At 62.9% G+C, this 18,163-nt stretch overlaps 1 protein-coding gene across 1 annotated transcript; it reads right to left on the bottom strand.

Moving 5' to 3' along the window:
* Positions 1–882: 882 nt before the first annotated feature.
* NKAIN4 (sodium/potassium transporting ATPase interacting 4) lies at positions 883–14,845 on the bottom strand. The gene is made up of 7 exons (XM_060077833.1): positions 14,792–14,845; positions 9,670–9,807; positions 8,586–8,666; positions 7,331–7,525; positions 3,353–3,413; positions 2,172–2,256; positions 883–1,024 (listed from the first exon to the last, which is right to left on the bottom strand). The coding sequence occupies exons 1-7, from the start codon at positions 14,843–14,845 to the stop codon at positions 883–885; spliced, it is 756 nt and encodes a 251-aa protein (XP_059933816.1).
* Between the last annotated feature and the right edge of the window lie 3,318 nt (positions 14,846–18,163).

The raw sequence follows: 18,163 nt of genomic DNA, 5'->3' as shown, positions 1-18,163 counted from the left end.
GGAGCCATTTGCCCTGTGTGTGGGTGCTCTGGAAGAGTCAAAATAAAGTGTGGGTTTTCCTGGATGGTGCACAGCAGCCTCTGTTCCAGAACCACCAGCCCCCTCTCCACCACCTTGCCCCAAGCATCTGTCCCACCCCCTCCCCGCCTCGCCTCACCAGTAGGGCAGGTGAGGCCAGGCCCATTCCAGGCCATTCCCACCACCCCTTACCCTTCCCCCTTTCGCTTGTTCTTATCTTTTCAGCATTTTAAGGACTTTTAGAATGGACTAGCCTTGGGCTGCTTCTGAAACTGAACTTGTAATTGTCCACCAAGGTCCTGCATGGTAGGGAAGGTGGTCTGGAGGGCAGGTTCCTTTCTATCCTCTACTTGTGGGCACCTTGGGATGCACTAGGACGATTGCATCCCGGGGGCTCAAACAGTGCCCTCTGCTTGTCACCAGGAAGCCCTTGCCTTGTGGGCTCCTGGGCAAGCCCAGCCCTCACCCCGGGGGTCCCACCGGCCGCAGCACCTGGGGCCCTAACCCTAACTCCCACCGCGCTCAGGTGGAGGTCACCATGGGCTCACTGGACCCTCGTGGTGGGGTCACTCTTTCCCCGTCTCACAGGCCCCTTGGCCAGCCCGGCCCCCTCCCACCCCAGCATGGGTGTGTGAAGCCCCCGGGGGTCTGGCTGCCCTGGGAAGGGCATCTGAGGGACGGGGCTCCTTGGCCAGCAGCCCCAGGCCTGCTGTAGATGGAGTGCATTCCCAGTGCTACCGGAGGCCAGGGATGAGGTTTTTTCTCGTTTTGTTTTTTTTTTTTAGAAAACGGAAACAACAAACTCTTTAGAAGTTGCAGCCGTCCCGGCCTGGCGCTGGCCCTGCCGCCCTGGCTCACGTCCAGTCACCAGACCCTGGGGGCGCCTGCAAGGCCACGGGGGCAGGGAGGTCCGCTGCCTGGAGGATCCTCACTGTCAGCGTGGGTCACCGAAGCTGGAGGTCGCGGGGGCGGGGGGGGGTGCTCTTCAGCTACGCCGCCGGCCGGCCTGCGGGGCAAGGTTGGGGGTGAGCAGGGGCAGAGAAGCCGGAAGGAAGGCGCAGTCAGCGGTCAGCGGGGCTGCTGTGCCCTCGTCCCTTGGAGAGCAAATGGGACAAAATCCAAGAAGGGGAGGGCTTCCTGGCCTTTGGAAAAGGGCGCGGGGAGGGGCTGGGCCTCTGCGAGGCCCGGCCAGGACCGGGGCTCCCCACGCAGGCAGCTGGGGGCCTTGTCCCTGCAGAGCTGACTCTGGCCGTAGACATCTCGTTGGGGTTTGAGCCAGGGGGATGGGAGCGGAGTGAGGGGCTCACCCTAGGTCCTTCTGGCCGCCCAGCTCCACGGCCAGGGGGAAAGCCCAGAGGCGTGTTCAGCCTGGCCAGTTCTCCCAGCCTGTGTGCCTGGGTCATCAACTCCCATATACCCTGCCCTGGCTCAGGGGTCTGAGCGAGGCCTCTCCCCCATCACGGGAGCTGGATGCCTGCTACCTCTGATGGCCCTTAGCTGACGTGGGGCCTCACTTATAGGGTAGAAGGGCTGGGGGGCTACCAAGAGGGCCAGGGTCTCCAGGGATGGCCGCAGATGTGGCCCTGAAGGGCAGGCTTGACTCTGAGGGCCTGGGTGAGACGGAGGAAGCACAGCTCTACCAGGAGAAGGACCACAGCCACCTCTGCTGACCCCGACTTTCAGGAATCCATGTGGACCAGGGCCCGTGGCCAAGGCCGCTTCGGAGGAGGGGGGCCAGTGGCCCGGGAACCCCTACTGAGGCCTGGGGTGGTCAGGGCCGTGGACACTGCTTTTCAAGAGTGAAGAAGTCTGATCCTCCAAAGGTAGGAAACCAACTCCTAAAATTTCCTGCCACTGTGAGACCCAGGAAAATCGCTCTATTGCTCTCCTGGGTGGTGGCCTCTCAGCGTCCCCTCAGCCCCGACTCCAACAGACTCTGCTGGGCACGGGGGCCGAGCCCCAGAGCCTCTGTACCCCACACCCGGCCCAGAGCCGGCAAGGAGCAAGTGGGAAAGTGGGGGATGGACAGACAGATGGATGATGGATGGACAGGCAGGCAGACGCCTGGTGAGGTTTCCCCAAGGAGAGGAGCCTGGCGGCTATGCTACCTGGATTGGCCAGGCCAGTGGGGCAGGCTCTGCGGCCGTGCTTACAGGCATGCCTGCTCGAACGAGAGGCTGGAAGGCTTTTCACTGACATGGCAGAGAGGAAATGGGTCAAATCCACCAATGAAATCAACTGAAAGAAACCAAGACCCAAATAAAACAAACCCAAACAATGGACAGGACGGCAGAGTGGAGAATGTTCCCAAGTGCAAACACTCAGGAGGTGACACAGAGGTGGGAGGGGCCGTGGGCTGCCCAGACTGGAGAGCAGAGGGTGAACTCCCACTGGGTGCAAAGCTTCAAAGGATGCTGGCGCTCTCAGCGGGGGGCTGCCCCGTGCCCTGCTGGGCTGTCCCAATCACAGCGCCTCAAAGCTGGGTCTGCACAGCACATGAGCAGCCGGGGCTTGCTGGGCAAAGCTAACACGTTTCTGAACCCCAGGGCTGGCTCCCGTCCTAAAACGTTTTAATGTAACCCATACAGGAAGCCCCTTCTGTTTCCTCCCAGCTGGCTGTGGGCTGAGTGGTGGTTTGGGGCCACCCAGCACCAGGACCGAGGGTAGCTGGGGGCTGGTCCAGGACTGAGTCTGGTCTCTGAAGGACACATGGACCGCCTACCCCACGGCCACCTGACCTCTGGGAACAGAGGCTCTGAATTCTGATTCAGATCCCAGGGAAGGCTCTGCCCACAGGAGCTGTGGGCCCCCTGGGTGCGCCCAGCCCCGGCTCACCCCGGCGAGACCCCGTCAGAGCCTGGGGTGGTCAGGGCTGGCAAGGGCACCCTAGTGTTGATGCTGCAAATTGGAGGAAAAGTCAAGAGGGCTCACAGGAGGGGGATGTGCGAACTCCCCTCAGATGCGTCTCCGCTGGCACTGGGCCTGAAGGTGGGCCGGTTCCCAGCTGCAAGGGGGCACAGGGCGGGGGGACTTTCCTCTGTAGGTCAGAGCTCAGCCTTCCGCCTGCGACGTCTGTGGGGATCGTGGGGGGCAGCCCCACAGCACAGGAGCCCTCAGACTGGAGGAGCTGGGGTGCACTGACCCCTGGTGCCCACAGCCCAGGGCCTCCCCATCTCTGCTCAGGCCAGGACCTCCATGGCACGGGGACCCATTTAAGAGGCCAGGTCTCAGGCCTCTGTGGCCAGCCCTCAGCTTCTCTCTCCCTCCCCCGCTGCCTGATGGGGCCAGCAGGTCACTAACACACTCTGCAGGAGGCCGGTGGCCGCACACTTACAGCTGTCCTCCTCCTCGGTGACAACGCTGACCACGTGGCAGGCACAGATGAAGCCCACAAGCTGAAAGACATGGAGAGGTCACTCAGGGTGAGGCCCCGGGAGCCACAGAAGCATCATCGTGGGACGTGGGTCCCAGCGCGTCCTAACCACGCAGCCACTGCCCCTCCTGGCCTTGGTGTCCTTGTCTGTAACCGATCGAGGGGAGTGATCTGCCAGCCTCCTTCGCTCTGGAGTTCCAGGCGGCGTCCACTCCCCAGTGGGGCTGACCAAGCCCTTGCTTGAACGGGGGGATGAGATGCAGAGAGAAGCCCTGGGAGACACATGACTGCAGCCTGAAGGTCCCCCAGGCTGACCGTGCCCCCACAGGCTGACACCCCTGTCACAGCCAAGCCATCCTCCCCAGCACCTCTCGCCGTAAGCAGACAACTGTCAGGTTTCTCCTCCTTGGGAAGCCATGGTAGAGAAGCTTCGAGCCAGCCAAGCTCATGGTTTGCATGGCAGTGCAGGGGAGACAGACCGAGGACTTGGTGCAGCGGGCAGTTCTGGGCAGAGTGGACGGGGCTGGCTGGAGTTGAGGGCTTGGCTTGGCAGATGTTCATTAGCCAGGCTCCTCAGAGGGTGCTCGGACTTCAGGGTAAAGAGGACAGGCCTGCATTAAACCCCCACAGATGCCCGGGCGCCAGGGCCACCGCAGCAGGAAGGGCTCCAGCTGAGACGGGGCAAGGCTGGCACTGCCCACAGCCCGGTGATGGTAAGCATGGGGGAGGGGGAGTGACTCCACGCACGGTGTCTACTGCGGCCTCTTTGATGGGAACGAGGGGCCCAGCCCCGACCCTCTGCTGGGGCTGACAGACAATGCACAGGGCGGCCCGGAGTGGGCAGCCAAATGCATCTTGAAGCCACAGGGTCTCGTGGAAGGCCCACAGCCCCGTGTGCTCGCAGGACCCCTGGAGGGGCAGCCCCGCCCCAGCTCACCCTGGAGGGGAGCTTCTTCCACAGAAGCTGGAAACCTGAGAGGTGGCCCAGGACGGCGAAGTCACGCCCTCTGGCCTCTCTCTGCCCTGTAGGTCAGCCCAGCATCCTCTGGGGCATCACCTGTTGCCTTTGGCCACCCCACTAGCAGGCAGTGGTCTCGACCCTGAGGACACAGCACAGAGTGGGGTTCCGTAGTGGTGGGTCAGAGGTGCCCCACCTGACCCTGCAGGCGCTCCCTCCACACTCCCCACCCTGCATGGTGTGGCCGGTGTCCACCAGCGCCCTCCAGCTTGGGGTGGCCCATGGGGAGCCCAGCAGGAAACTGGAGGGAGGGGGGAGGGGGAGAAGGGCTCGTACCCCCCAGCCCCTTCTCTGCCAGCACAACTCCTCCCTACCTCCCTTCAGGCTGGGGTGGCAACAGCTCAGCCACGAGCCCCAGGGGAGGGGGATATCCCGTGGGGTCCCCGACATGGCACCTATGCTTAGAACAGCCCCTTCACCTGCCCCCGGGAATTAACCTAAGCCGAGTGCATCATCACTGTCTTGCTGGGACCCTGACTGATCAGGGGAATAAGCAGAAAAGATGTTTCATGGGGGCTACCTGCCATGGAGGAGCTGCAGCGGGTCTTCTGAGAGAGGGTGGTGGGGTCTGTCTGTGGGGCAACCACAGCCAGGGCAGGGGGCAGGGGACAGGAAGCCAGCCAGCGGTGCTGCTTCAGGGGCAAAGGGCCACGGGAAGGAGAGACTGGCCTCCCATCAGCAGTGGCAAGACCTCAGGGGGTTACTTTCACCAAAGAACAAGCCCAACAGCCTCCCTTGACGCCCCCTATGCCTTGAAGGAGGAGATGGAGCTGGAAGGGCTCAGAAGCCCGTCCTTCCAGGCGGCAGGTCAGGGCCTCCTCTGTGCCTGTCTCCTTGCCATTGAAAGGCAAACCTGAGCCGCCTCCCAACGCCCGAGAGCTGGCCAAGGTGCTGAAAACTCCTCCGCAGCCCCGCTCCTCCTCTGTGGGCGGGGTGCTGGGGGAGGCCGCCCCACCTGCCACACCTCTGCCCGCCCACCGCCCCTCCCAGGCCCCCTTGGGATCCGCCCCAGCTCCTCCGTGAGGCTCTCAGACCTGCCCGCCCCACCCCCCAGCACCGGCCGACTGTGCAGCCAAGGGTCTGCTGCTCCTGGACCCACAAAAGCAAGCAGCAGAGGACTGACTGGTATTTAGAAGCCGGCATTTCACTGAAGACCTACTGTATAACACAGGGAACTCTACTCGATGTTGCGTAATAACCCATATGGAAAAGAATCTGAAAAAGAATGGATATATGTATACGTATGACTGAACCACTTTGCTGTACATCTGAAACTGACACAGTGTTGTAAGTCAAATATACCCCAATATAAAATAAAAATTATATTTAAAAAAAGAGGACGTCCCTGGTGGCGCAGTGGTTGAGAGTCTGCCTGCCGATGCAGAGGACACAGGTTCGTGCCCCGGTCCGGGAGGATCCCACATGCCGCGGAGCGGCTGGGCCCGTGAGCCATGGCCACTGAGCCTGCGCGTCCGGAGCCTGTGCTCCACAACGGGAGAGGCCACAACAGTGAGAGGCCCGGGTACCGCAAAAAAAAAAAAAAGAAAGAAAGAAAGAAACCCCCATCCCTGGGGATGAAGGATAAAAGTGAGGAGTCTCTGCCTCTGCCATCACGTGCAGTCAGAAACGCCCAGGAGAATCCTCCTTTGTTCTTTTCCAGCTTCCTTCCTGTTACCTTTTCACAGATTCTGTACGTGATTTCAGAAGCTCTGACCTGTATCCTTGGCAAGCGGTTCTTTCTCCTTTCAAGGAATGCACCCAGGTTCCCAAGTATTCTGGGAAAACCAGAGACCTCTTTTTGCCTCAGTGAATGAGCTATGGTGGGAGAGAGAATGTCCCAGCACCCGAGGGACTGGCAGCACCCAGATGCCCCAAAGTCTGGATTTCTGCAGGTCCTGTAAGAGCAGGAGGGGAGGGAGCCCTGGGAGCTCGAGAGGCACCTGAACTGTCACGTTTTTTTCTGCCAGGGAAGGCCCTAGACCTGGCATTCAGTTTCCAACGTCAGCTGTTGGCGCAGAGCATCCGTGCTATATAAACCCAGCATCCACCCCGACAAGGTGCTGTTGGCCTGCGTGCACCCAAGCAGTCAGGAGCCTCCAGGTCTGACCGGCGCCCTCCAGTGGCCGCACCCGTCCTGCCCGAGCCCTGGAGTCAGCCGGGGCTGCCAGGCACTGGCCCAGGGGGGCTGCTCCAGCCCTTCCCCTCTGACCACTTCTCTGGAGCTGCAGACAAAACACCCCATGCTCGACTAAGTTTGAATTTCAGATACAGAATTAAACCATTTTGAGTATAAGTATGTCCCAAACACGACATGGAACATGCTTACACTAAAACTTGCTGTTTATCTGAAATTCAAATTTCACTGGGCATCCTGTATTTTTACTCGCGGAATCTACACCTCTACTCTCTATGCCGCAGGAGCAGAAAGAGGCCAGCGCGCAGGCCAGGCTGGGTCTCCCCTGCCCCTGGCCCCCATGGTCGGATTGTTGGGTATGGAAACAGACCCTCTGACTTGGAGGAGGCTGTGGAGAAGCTCCCAGGGCTCCTCCCCTGTCACGCTGCCTCCAGGGTGGGGGCGGTGGGGCTGCAGGAGCCTTCACCTTGATCCCCCTCACGGAGGGTCCTACCTGCCCGCCCGACCCCACTGCATCATCAGAAGTTTCAGGTTCCGTACCCTTGGTTCATCCTCACGCCAGCCCTGGGGTTGGGATTGGTTCTGAGCCCACTTGGCGGAGCGGGTGGCCCAGGCCACACAGGTGGGGGTGGGGTGCGGTTCCTTAACCTCTCAGCAGGGATGGTGTGAAGAGGGGCTCCCCGCCCCCTGCAGAGGACCTCCTCTGCCTCCGCAGGAAAGGCTGAGACCTGGGCCCACAGCAGGATGAGCCCCTCCCCCCGCCCCACCTCCCCTCCTCCGCACTCACCGCCACCAGGATCTGCAGGGCGCTGTGCAGGGCCTCCACATAGCCGTGCTCCAGGGTGCAGCCGATGCCTGGCACCAGGGCCTGGCTTTCTGGGGGACCCAGGCTGGCCGCCAGCTCCTTGTGCACGCAGCCCAGGCCATGCTCATGCCACCAGGAGTGGTGCCGGGAGAGGCTGAAGGTCAGGAGCCCGCTGTCCTGGGGGAGGGGTGGGGTGGGATGGGGGGGACCAGGTCAGCACCAGGGACAGAGCCAAACCCCACCCACTGCAGCCCAGATGGGCTCCCTGAGGAGGGCAAGGGGTACTCTGCCCTCCCGCCTCCCCTGCCCCGGCCCCGTGGGCTCCAGCCGCCGGGAGCAGGGGGCACCAAGGCCCTCCCAGTCGTTCCCTTGCAGGAAAGGCTTCCCTGTGCTTGCCATGGGCCTCCGGCTCACACCCCGTCCTCCAGGAAGGCCTCCCTGCCCAGGACAGACCCCCAGGACACACTCTAACGGTGCCCTGGGCCCCTCCTTCGCATCTCAGGCCAACGCTGCCATTTCAGGTGTGTCTGAACTAACCTCTGTCTCCCCCACTGCTGCCCAGGTGTGGTCCCAGGAAGCAGGGGCCATCTGCCCCACTGCCCACCCATGCCACCCCACTCCTGGCTCTTAGACTCCCCTCTGAGCTTTGGGCAAAGATGAAATAAAGTGCTTTGTGTGAAGTGCCTGAATCAGCTGCATAGGCAGGCTTTGCTCACACTGATGATCCCAGAACATGGCTTGGAGGAGGTGTCCCCTCCCCTGCAGGTGGGACCTGGGGACTTTATCAGTGTTTGAAGGAGCAGCCCAGAGGGTGGGCAGGAGGACGGCATCCCCTCTGCCTGGCCGCCCGGCGGTGTTCCCGCCTGAGCCCTCCTGCAAAGGCTGGTCTCTCTGCTCCTGCTCCCCAGCCCTGACTCTCCTTCCAGGTGCTGCCCAGGTTTCAGGCCCCCTCCTCCAGGAAGCCTTCCCTGGTGCATCTACTACCGGCTGGAGACCACCTGCCAACCAATGCCCACAGCCCCTCATCCATCCATCAGATCACTGATCTTTCCCCAAAACTTTACTGAGTCACTGCTATGGGCCGGGACTGTTCAGGGTGCGAGGGACAGAACCATGAAGAGACCCAGCCTCTGTCGCCATCGGGGAGCCGCGCGATACACAAGCAAACACATCCAGTGCCCCCGGGCCCTCGCCAAGATCCCCTGCGTTTGCATGAGTTTCCCATGACTTAACTCACCTTTGAGAGGCCCCCCACTTCCAAGTAGAAGCAGATAATGAAGACGTTCCAGGTGACCCAGGCAGCCGCCCACACTGCGTACTGTGGAGACAAGAGAGGGCGGGGGGGGGGGGGGGGGGAGGGAGTGTGACTTTGCACCTCCCCCCTGGAGGACAAAGGAGAGGGCGGGGGAGGGGGGGAGGGAGTGTGACTTTGCACCTCCCCCCGGAGGACAAGGCCTCTGCGGGGGGGGGCTCTGCTCCCCGAGTCTGGAGCCCAGGATGCTCCGTTTGGCAGAGGGCGTCCCTGAGCCCACCGGGAAGAGGTCCAGAAGGGTGACAAGGCTCCTGCCCCCGCAGGGCCGGGGAGCACCTAGGAGGTGGGGCACAGTGGGCTGGAGAGAGCCAGCACACAGCACACTCCCCGAGCTTGTCCTGGCCCAGAGGTGCCCGTGGCCCGGGCCACGTGAACCAGTGACGAGCAACGGCAGAGCACCCCCAAAGCCCACCCCAAAGACCGCCCCCAAGAGCCGCCTGCAGCGGGGAGGGCGGCCAGCTGGCACCTGCTTTCGTCAAGTTTTACTGAGACGCAGCCCCGCCCTTTGCGCGGCACTGCTCAGGCTGTGTCTGGGCCATGACAGGGCTGAGTACCTTCCACGAGGCTGTGCGGCCTTTCCAAGAGGGTTGGCTGCAAACCCTGATCCAGACCAATTATTTTGATCTGTACTGAGCGACAATGCTACTCTGCTCAGAGCAAAACTTTCTGCACATCGTCTGAGCTTCTCCAGAGGCAGGACGGTCGGGGGCATGGGACCACGGGCAGGGCGGGGGTGCTGAGACATGCTGGGTTCCAGTTCCGCCTGGGGCCCCTGGCAGGTGCTCCGCAGCTCAGTTTCCCAGAAGCAACGCTGAAGCCACAATTTCCAGGTCAGAACTCAGATGTCCAGGCTGTGGGAAGGTCTGAGCCTGGGGGTCTGTGTGGCTGAAATCCGGGCCTTTCCAGGTTTTCTGATGGCTTCCAGGAAAATACTGTCACTGAAGCCCTCCATGCCGGTCATCCCGGCGCCCCTGCCCACAGGAGAAGGGCCAGAGCAGAGCGGACTCACCACCACGATGTAGCGAGGCCGGTACTGGATGGTGCCGAAGAGCCCCAGGATGACCACAACGATGTGGGTGAAGGTGGCCAGGATGGGTGCCCACTGGTAGCCCAGGAAGTCGAACACCTGCCGCTCCAGGGCGGTGACCTAGGAGCAGGGCAGGCGTGTGAGGGGCGGCGGACCCCTGGGAGCCCCAGGTCCCGCTCCTGCCTCGTCACCATCATCCAGCGCCCACTGTGGTCTCGGCTATTCAACAAAAATCTCCAAACAAGTCGACGGGCCTGGAAGCATCACCACTGGGGTGTCCCTCCTGGAACAAGCCCCCGCCCTCGGCTTCCTCACCTGCAGAACGGGAACACGGGGGCTGCTCTAACTTCGGGGGCTGCAGGGCCAAACGGCAAACGTGGGGCAGGAAGGTCGAGCGGGACCCTGGGCTCCTTGGGCCCCCAGATCAGCACCTCCCCGTCGGCGGGGCTCCCTCACCGCTTTGGGGCCTCTCCTTCCAGGATGTTCCCACCGCCCCCCCGCTCTGTGGACGCCAACCCTGCAGGCTCGGCCGACAGAGGACCAACGCCAGAGGATCAGATATGCCTAAGAAACCTGACGTTTTATGCGCAGGGGGAGATGGACCAGGTCTGAGCTCGGTGTGACTTCAGAAAGCATTCCCTCATTCATTCATTCATCCCCTCACACATTCATTCACTCATCGTGTTTGTGGGGCCGAGCTCATCACCAGAAGGTACGACTGAAGCCACTGCTCCCCAGATGCTGTCCCAGCTGTGTTCACGGCAAGGAAGCTGCGGCGAGCAAGGGCAGAGAGGACCAACACATCCCGGAAGGACGGTGGCAGAGAAAGGACAGAAATCAGCACGGCCCGTGGCTGCGCTCCACAAGGTCCCCGTGGGCCCACTGTGTGTCCAGCACTCATTGCCACTGGGAGGGCTGCAGAGGCGAGAGAGCCATCTGGACCCAGAGCAGGTGGGGTCGGGGGCCATCCACTGAGCCCTAGGGTGGGGAGGACTCTGTAGGGTGGAGGAGGGAGGGGAGCCCCTCCCAGCAGGCAGCCTCAGGCGGGCACTGGAGAAGCCAGACTTCTCACAGCCGGGCGGGCGAGGTCACCGCATGCCCCTCCTCAGGACTGGATGGGCTGAGGCCAGTAGCAGCAGGACTGGGACAGAGGGGAGTGGGCGGGCCGGGGCAGCGAGGGGCAGCCTCCCTCCCACGTGGCCCCTGGCACTGAAGAACAGAGCCCAGCCAGGTGAGCCTTTGTGGACTGGCCCTGTGGTCACCAGGCCTGCTGGCCACAGAAGCCCCTACTGCAGCCAGGGTGCTCAGCCCTCCCCCGACCACCCGCCTCTCCGCTGCTCCAGGCCTGTGTCCTGGAGCCTTCACGGGACCCCCGCCAGCCCCCAGGAAACAGCTGCTGTGGTGCGTCCCGGGCACTGTCCAGCCACTGTGGTTGGCCCGGACCAGGTAATAGCAATTTCCAAGAGGTCTCGGGGAGGCGGCATTCCAAGCATGTCCTGCGGGGGGCTGGGGTCTGCCCTAGAAGACAGCTGGAGTGGGGAGTGGGGAGGCGGGAGCAGACCCACAACGGGGCATCACATCAGGCAATTTCCAGCTGGATGGCGTCCCGCAGCAGGGTGGCCAGACAGGACCCCCAGGGAGAGGCGCCAGAATGCTCTTCCCCGACAGGAGGAAGCACACAGTAGGTACAGAGTCACGGCACAGAGTGGAGGCCTTGGCCGTGAACTGGGCCAGCGTCAGGGCACGAGCACGAGCGGTCATTAAGCCCCCTCCCCAGTCCGCTGGACAGTGTCCAGGGAAGCCTGTTCCCCGGCGGGGGGGGCGCCAGCAGCCCCCCCCCGGCCTTTGGGGACACCCCACTTCAGGGATGCCGGTGCCCTTTAGACAAAGTCTGAGCTCCCCGCATGGACTCGGGCCCTGCCATCCGCCCCTCCCCCGCCAACAGACCCTCACTGCCGCGTCCCCGAGACCCTGCATCTCTCGACTCCCGGAGCCACAGTCCTGCCTCACCTGGGTCCTCCGCGTGCAGCTGTCTGCGGGAGCCCCACCACACGCATTTCCCACCTCGCGTTCTCACACGCCTGCGACTCAGTCCACTCCGTGTCAATGTCAGCAGCGCTGACCCGGAGCAGCAGGACGGTCTGTCTGTCCGTCTGTCTACAGATGTCGCCTGGGCTAGGCCACTGCCTAGCCCCGAACGAGCCTCCTCGCCCATCAGGGCTCAGCTGCCCCATCTCGGCATGGTCCCCGGTGCCCAGAGGAGGCCTGCACGTTGAAGCTCCTCGATTAGACTTGGGGCAAGGAGACGGGCATCTGAGGGCAGAGGGCCTGCCTCTGCTGCTTCACGAGAGCCCGGCCCCGCCTGACTGGGCAGCCGTGAGCTGGTGGACTCGACCCCACGCTGGCAGTCTCCACGGAGGACAGCCACGGGGACCCTTGGCCGCAGATGAGGGCAGGGAGGGTGGGTGGGCCAAGGTCCGAGGTGGTGCAAAAGGAAGGGGAGGGGCCCTGCGTGAATGGCCTACACTGTGGTGGGAAGCTCCGTGGGGCAGGGAAGAAGAGACGTACATCCACACGCACACACGAGCACACACGTGCACACACGTGCACACTCATACGCACACACGAGCACACACGTGTATGCACACAGCCCTCGGGGCAGAGCTGGCCAACAGCAGCTGTTCTAGACACAGAATGAAATTTCAATCTTAGCCCCAGGCCTCCCCTTGGTGCCCAGAAGCCCCTGACCAACGGGCAGGGACGCCTGCCCTGCTTGAACTCGCCCGGGGTGCCATGCACGGGGCGGGGAGGCGGAGTGAGGGTGCCCCAGATCCCCTTCCTACCCCACCCCGACCCATCACCGGCCGCCGGCACTGTCCTGTGAGGCCCTGACTCAGGGCCAGCCTGGCTGTGCATCCCTGCTGACGTCTCTCTAAGTCTGAGGGGTGGCCCCCAGGGTCTGCTTGCCAGAGAGACCCTGCAGCTGGCAGGGTGGCTGGCATGGGTGGGGCTGGTGGGGGTGTCTTTTTCGTTTCTAAGCCAAGGTACCGGAAGGCTCAGCTCTCTGCAGTGCCCCAGTGGCCTGCTCACCGGTCCCGAACCCCTCGCTGGGCCCTGGCTCCCGTCAGAGCCGGGGCCCAGCCTGGGAAAGGGCCTCAGGGTGCTGCAGCTGGTTCAGAGCGGACAAAGGTCACGCTATTCCCCAGGGAGAAGGCTCTGAGATGTTCGGGCCTTTGTCCCATAGCTGGGACAAGAAAACTCTCACGCTTGTCAAAAAGAGAAAAGAAAGCAGAGAACTCCCCACACGGCTTCCCCCTCGGCTCCCCCGCCCCGCCCCCCATAGTGACTAGAGCAGTGGGCGGCGTCAAACCTCTTCCTACTCCGCTGCCCCCTGCACCCGGCAGAGGAGGGGCAGGTGCACGGCCGGGACAGAAGGCCTTTAGCAGCTGTCTGCTGCCCTTAGCTGTGGCCACTGGCCGCATGGGGACACAGCTCCGTCCCGGCCCTAGGGCTCGCCTGGCTGAGACTAAAGAGTCTGCAGGAAGCCCCCATCCAGGGAAACCCTGCTGCCTTAAGCCTAGATAGCCCTTCCCCCACAGCTGCAGCCAGATCTCCAGAGGCCTGTGGCGGGACCATCTGTGTACCGTCCACCAAAAGACAGTGAGTGACACCGCTGCTCCAAGGCCCGGGATAGCTCCCTATTGCCGGTGCAACAGCCCCTGGGCCCTCATGCCCTCTGCAGGCCCGGGCTCTCTCTCAGCCTTATCTGTCCAGCAAAAACCCCCAGACCGCCCACCTCCCTCCTCACTGCCCACCACCCCTGCCCCTCACTTCCACAGCACTGAGCCTGCTCCACAGGGAAGCTCCAGCAGCTCCTTCCTTCCTCCAGCCGGGCCTGTGTACCTCTGCCCCCTGCCAGCCTGGACAGAAGCCCTGCCCCCAGGCAGAGGACAGGACCCGCATCCATGCACGGCCGTGGGTGCAGGAGGACTTCCTACTCACAGCCTCTTTGAAGCAAGCCCCCTCCTCCTCCGTGGCCCTCTAGCTCCAGAGAAAGCACTCTGCCAGCTGAGTTAGGAGCACACCCAGGGATCTTGGACAAAGCAGCATTTCCCTTTTAAGACCAGGGACCCAGGGGCTCACCAGCATCTCCTCCCCAGCCCAGGGGCCTCCACCTTTGTTTAGCCCCCAGCCCCTAGGCAGCAGGAGCTCCTGAAGCTCCAAAGGCATAACTGAAACTTGGCAGAGGGATGCCCAAGACCTCCAACAAAGCTCTGCATCCAGAGGGCCCAGCTCTGCATCCTGGTCCGGACACAAAAGACAGGGAAGCACAGCCCTGCACACGGACTCAACCCCCTTCTCCGCTCCCGGACTCGCCAGGCCAGGGCAAAGGGGAGGGGCCTCCTCCTCCAGCTTGGGGGCGTCAGGGGTGGGCACAGCAGGGCTCACACACCCTTACACAGACACACCGGCAGACATGCAGACAGACACACACTCCCAAATTCACAAGCACCCTGGCCGCCAGGGGCTGTCAGGTCTCAGAAACTGGACTTCGTCGCTCACTCATTGCCTAGTGCTGGCTTCGGAAAGGGAGCACACACACACACACACACACACACACCCTCGCAACGCTCCTTGCGCGCGCACCCGGGGCCACACATACCTTCCGACACGTGTGGACACCGCGCGCAGCGGCGCCCCTTCCCCGCCGCGCGCAAGGGACTTGGAGATCGCGGGGCCCGGCGCTCCCGCGGGGAGGGTTTTGTTCCGCGACAGGCACTTCCAGCGGCTCCCCAGTACCTGCCGCGTCGCTCCGGACCCCGCGGCCGCCCCGCCCCGCGCCCCCAGCCCGGACTCCGCGCGCGCACACACGGCGGGGCGCGCTGGGGCGCACGGAGGGGCCGTCGGGGTCGCACATAGGACGCTGGCTTCCCACCCCACCCGGACGGCGGGGAACTTCGGCCGCAGAAGCGTGCGGGTCCGAGCCATGCCCAGTCGGGAGCCCCCAGGGGCTGTCGCGGACCCAGCGGGCTGAGTGTGGGGATGGCGTCCGGATCCCCCAATGCGCTGGGACTGCCGGGCCCGAGGAGGGGTCGCCGCTCACCAGCTGGAAAGTGCAGAGGAAGATGAGCGTGCAGCGGCCGGAGCAGCAGCCCATGGTTCCGGCCCGGCCCGCGGGCGCCGCCTCTGCAAGTCTGGACCAGGGGCCACCAGCGCGCGGGACGCCCGGTGCCTGGGCCCGCAGCCCCCGCCCTTCACTTCCCCCCATTCCCGCCCCCAGCCCCCGCCCCCGGCCCCGCCCCACTCTGCAGCGTCCCTCCCCCACATTGCCGGGCTCCGCCCTGCCCGGCCCCGCAATCCCAGGTCCCCGAAGTCCCTGCCCCGCCGCCCCCGGCCGCTGCAGCCCCGCCCCCGCCCCACAGACTCGAGATCGCGGCCGGCCAGTTCCCACCCCGCAGCCCCAGCCAGTCCTCTGTCCCGCCCTGCTCGGCAGGCAGCCCGGTGTCCCCCAGCCCAGCCCCGCCCCGCCCCTCCGAATAACAGCTGCGCAGCGTCTCTCTCCCTCTCTAGCCCGACTCGCAGCCTCTGGGGGCTTGTGCCAGCTGGGGAGGGGGCGCGGGACCCTTCTTAAAGGGGCGATGGCGCAGCTTGTCAGGCGGTGCGGAGCTGGAGGGGCTGCGCGGTGGCCCCAGGACAGACCCGGAGCTGCTGCAGACCTGCCCCATAGAGTCCAGGATAACCCCCAGGATATCCTACCCCGACCCCCGCACCCGCACCTTCTGCGCTTGCCCCGGGGCTCTCGTGTGACCCACGCACCCAACCTCCTTCCTAATGGGGCCCCGGGCGCACTCCATCCCTGAGGCATCCTGGACTAGGTCAGGAGCTCAGAGGTACCCCTTCGGGGGTGAGGACTCAAGAGGAGGAGGAGGGGCAGGCTAGCCTACCAGGAACTCACCTGCCCAGGCACTGGGGAGGGGCCGGGGGGGGGCCCTGCAGGCCAGGCCAGGGTCAGGCCTGAGGGGGAGGGTCCCTGGGAGACCCTGGGGTGTAGGCGGCCTTGGGGCACGGGACCTGTGCTTGGTGGAGGGAGGACTAGTTGAAGACCTCCATGCGCAGAGGTGTGGAGGTGTGACTGAGCAAGATGTAGGGCCGATGGTGGGAGCGAGGCAGGTAAGGTGGGGGCCAGAGATGTGGGCACAGGCTGGCTTGGGCTTTACCCCACTGGTCATAGGCAGTCGCTGGGTTCTATATCAGGGTGACCCATGGTCAAGTGAGCCTCGTGCTGGGATGCAGGCTGTGGCCCTGGTCAGACCCCGGGGGGAGCAGGACCCAAACAGAGTGGCCAGCGAGGGGCAGCCCAGCACGTGGCACTTCAGCCTTGGGCCGCGGGTCTTGGCTCCAGCGGTCCAGAACCAGAGGGTCTCAGCCCCGTGGTGACGGTGGTGACAGAGCGCCTCGTGACTAAGCAGCACCTCCAGGCAAGGGCACTTGCAGCGAGGTTGCCGGACATTGGGTCCTTGGAGCTCTGGCCACCCCATTGGCACCAGCCCCCTTCCCAGAGGAGGAACCTGAGACCAATTTCCCATGGCAACCTCAATTCCTGACCCCACTCATGTGAGTTCACAAACTACCCGGAGTTTTCCCCTACGTGATTTTGGTTCCCCCGCATGAATTTGCTCACCTGTGCCAGGATGCATGGGCAATGGCTGTCACCGCGCTGTCTGCAGACAGAAGTCAGACAAGCACCTGAAAAGAGAAAAGCCATTCAGAACCACGAGAGACCACTTCACACCCACCAGGATGGCTGGAATCCGCAGACAGACACAGCAAGTGCTGGCCAAGACTCAGAGAAACCAGAACCTGCACACCTTGCTGGTAGGGGTGTAAAACGGTGCAGCCGCCGTGGAAAACAGTCTGGCAGGTCCTCAGAGGTTAAATATGAAGTTACCATGGGACCCAGCAATTCTACTGCTAGATATTTACCCCAAAGAAACCAAAATGTCCACACAAGTGTTTCAGCGGCATTGTTTATAAGGACCCAGAGTGGAAACAACCCAAGCATCCCTGAATGGATGGATACATTTTAAAATGTGCTCCAGCCATACAATGGAGTGTATCCAGCTATGTAACAAGGTATCTAGTTACTGATCCAGCTATATAACAAGATATCTAGTTACTTATACCTGCTGTGCAGAGAATGAACGTTGAAAACATTATGCCGGGTGAAATAAGTCGTCGCAGGCCAGCCACTCCTCTTCAAAGCTGACGCCAGGTGGGGGTGGAACGGGGCTAGCCTCCCCTGCTGGCACTTCCTGGAGGCCTCCTGGGCATCACCCATTCCGGAAGGACGGGTCCTGGCGGAGGGGTTAGGGGTCAACCAGAGCCACTCGGACACTGACCTGATGTGTGGGGCTCTGCACAGGGTCAATGGCGTCCATACATCTGGGGCATGCACGCTGTGTGGCCAGGAGGGACCCCCGGGCGCAGAGCCACCCGTTTTACAGATGACAAGCCTATGACTCTCCCTAGGTCCCCTCTGGACTGTGAGATTTTACAGAACACTGCACTTCATATTCCTCCTGGTAGAGGCTTACGGTTCTTGGAGGCTGAATGTTGCCAATTCTGCATTTTACATAGACCCCCAGATGGAACTCAGTGATCAGAGGCCCCCTTGCCTGAGCCAGATCGGGGCAGCAGGAGACTGCAGTGCTATGTGAGTCATGAGCAGAGAACAGAGGTGGGCTATCTCCAGGCCCCCAGCAGGCCATCCGAAGAGCTGGGGGACAGACGGCAGCCTGACACCTGGGCAACGCTGCCGGGTCACCAAGGTGAGGCCGGGAACGTCCACACTGCCCACAGCTGAGCGCAGACAGCGAATCTGGAAGAAAGCCTGCCCCTGGGGTCTGCAGGCTGAGGTGGCACGGTCGGGGGAGGTGCCCCTGGTTTCCAGAGGGTGAAAGCTGGGCGCTCTGAGCGTGGGACTGAGTCTTCCTAGGGGAAGAGCAATCTCGCCCAGAGAAGGCCCCAGGCAATTTGCTGTGGCAGCTGTAAGTTTACTACAAACTGGGCGGGTCTGGGGTGGGGGGTGGGGGTGGAGCTTGAAACAGCAGAAATGTATTCTCTCCCAGTTCTGAAGGCCGGAAGTCCAAACTCAAGGTGTCGGCAGGGTCACGTTCCCTCTGGAGGCTCCAGGGCGGGACCCATCCTTGAGCCCAGCTCTCGTGGCCCAGGCGTCCCTGGGTCTCTGCCTCCATCTTCACACGGCCTTTTCCTCTGTCTGTCCCTCCTCTTCTGTCTCTTGTAAGGACACATTGCGGCCTCACCCAGGTAATCCAGGAGAATCTCATGCGAGATCCTTAACTCAATCCCTGCCAAGACCCTTTTCCCAAACAAGGTCCTGTTCACAGGTTCCAGGCAGTAGGGACGTATCCTCCGGAGGCCACCATTCAGCACTACACTTGGAGAGGCCAGATTG

The sequence above is a fragment of the Mesoplodon densirostris genome, chromosome 16, assembly GCF_025265405.1.
Source record: "Mesoplodon densirostris isolate mMesDen1 chromosome 16, mMesDen1 primary haplotype, whole genome shotgun sequence".
In the NCBI taxonomy this organism is placed as follows: domain Eukaryota; kingdom Metazoa; phylum Chordata; class Mammalia; order Artiodactyla; family Ziphiidae; genus Mesoplodon; species Mesoplodon densirostris.
The sequence above is the reverse complement of the archived record's forward strand: the minus strand, read 5'-3'. Positions and strand labels throughout refer to the sequence as shown.

Coding starts and splice junctions, on each gene's coding strand:
- NKAIN4 (XM_060077833.1), bottom strand. CDS start 14,845: ATGGGCTGCTGCTCCGGCCGCTGCACGCTCATCTTCCTCTGCACTTTC. Junction 8,667..9,669: donor GGCCTCGCTACATCGTGGTG/GTGAGTCCGCTC, acceptor TTGTCTCCACAG/TACGCAGTGTGGGCGGCTGC. Junction 3,414..7,330: donor CCCTGCAGATCCTGGTGGCG/GTGAGTGCGGAG, acceptor CATGTCTTTCAG/CTTGTGGGCTTCATCTGTGC.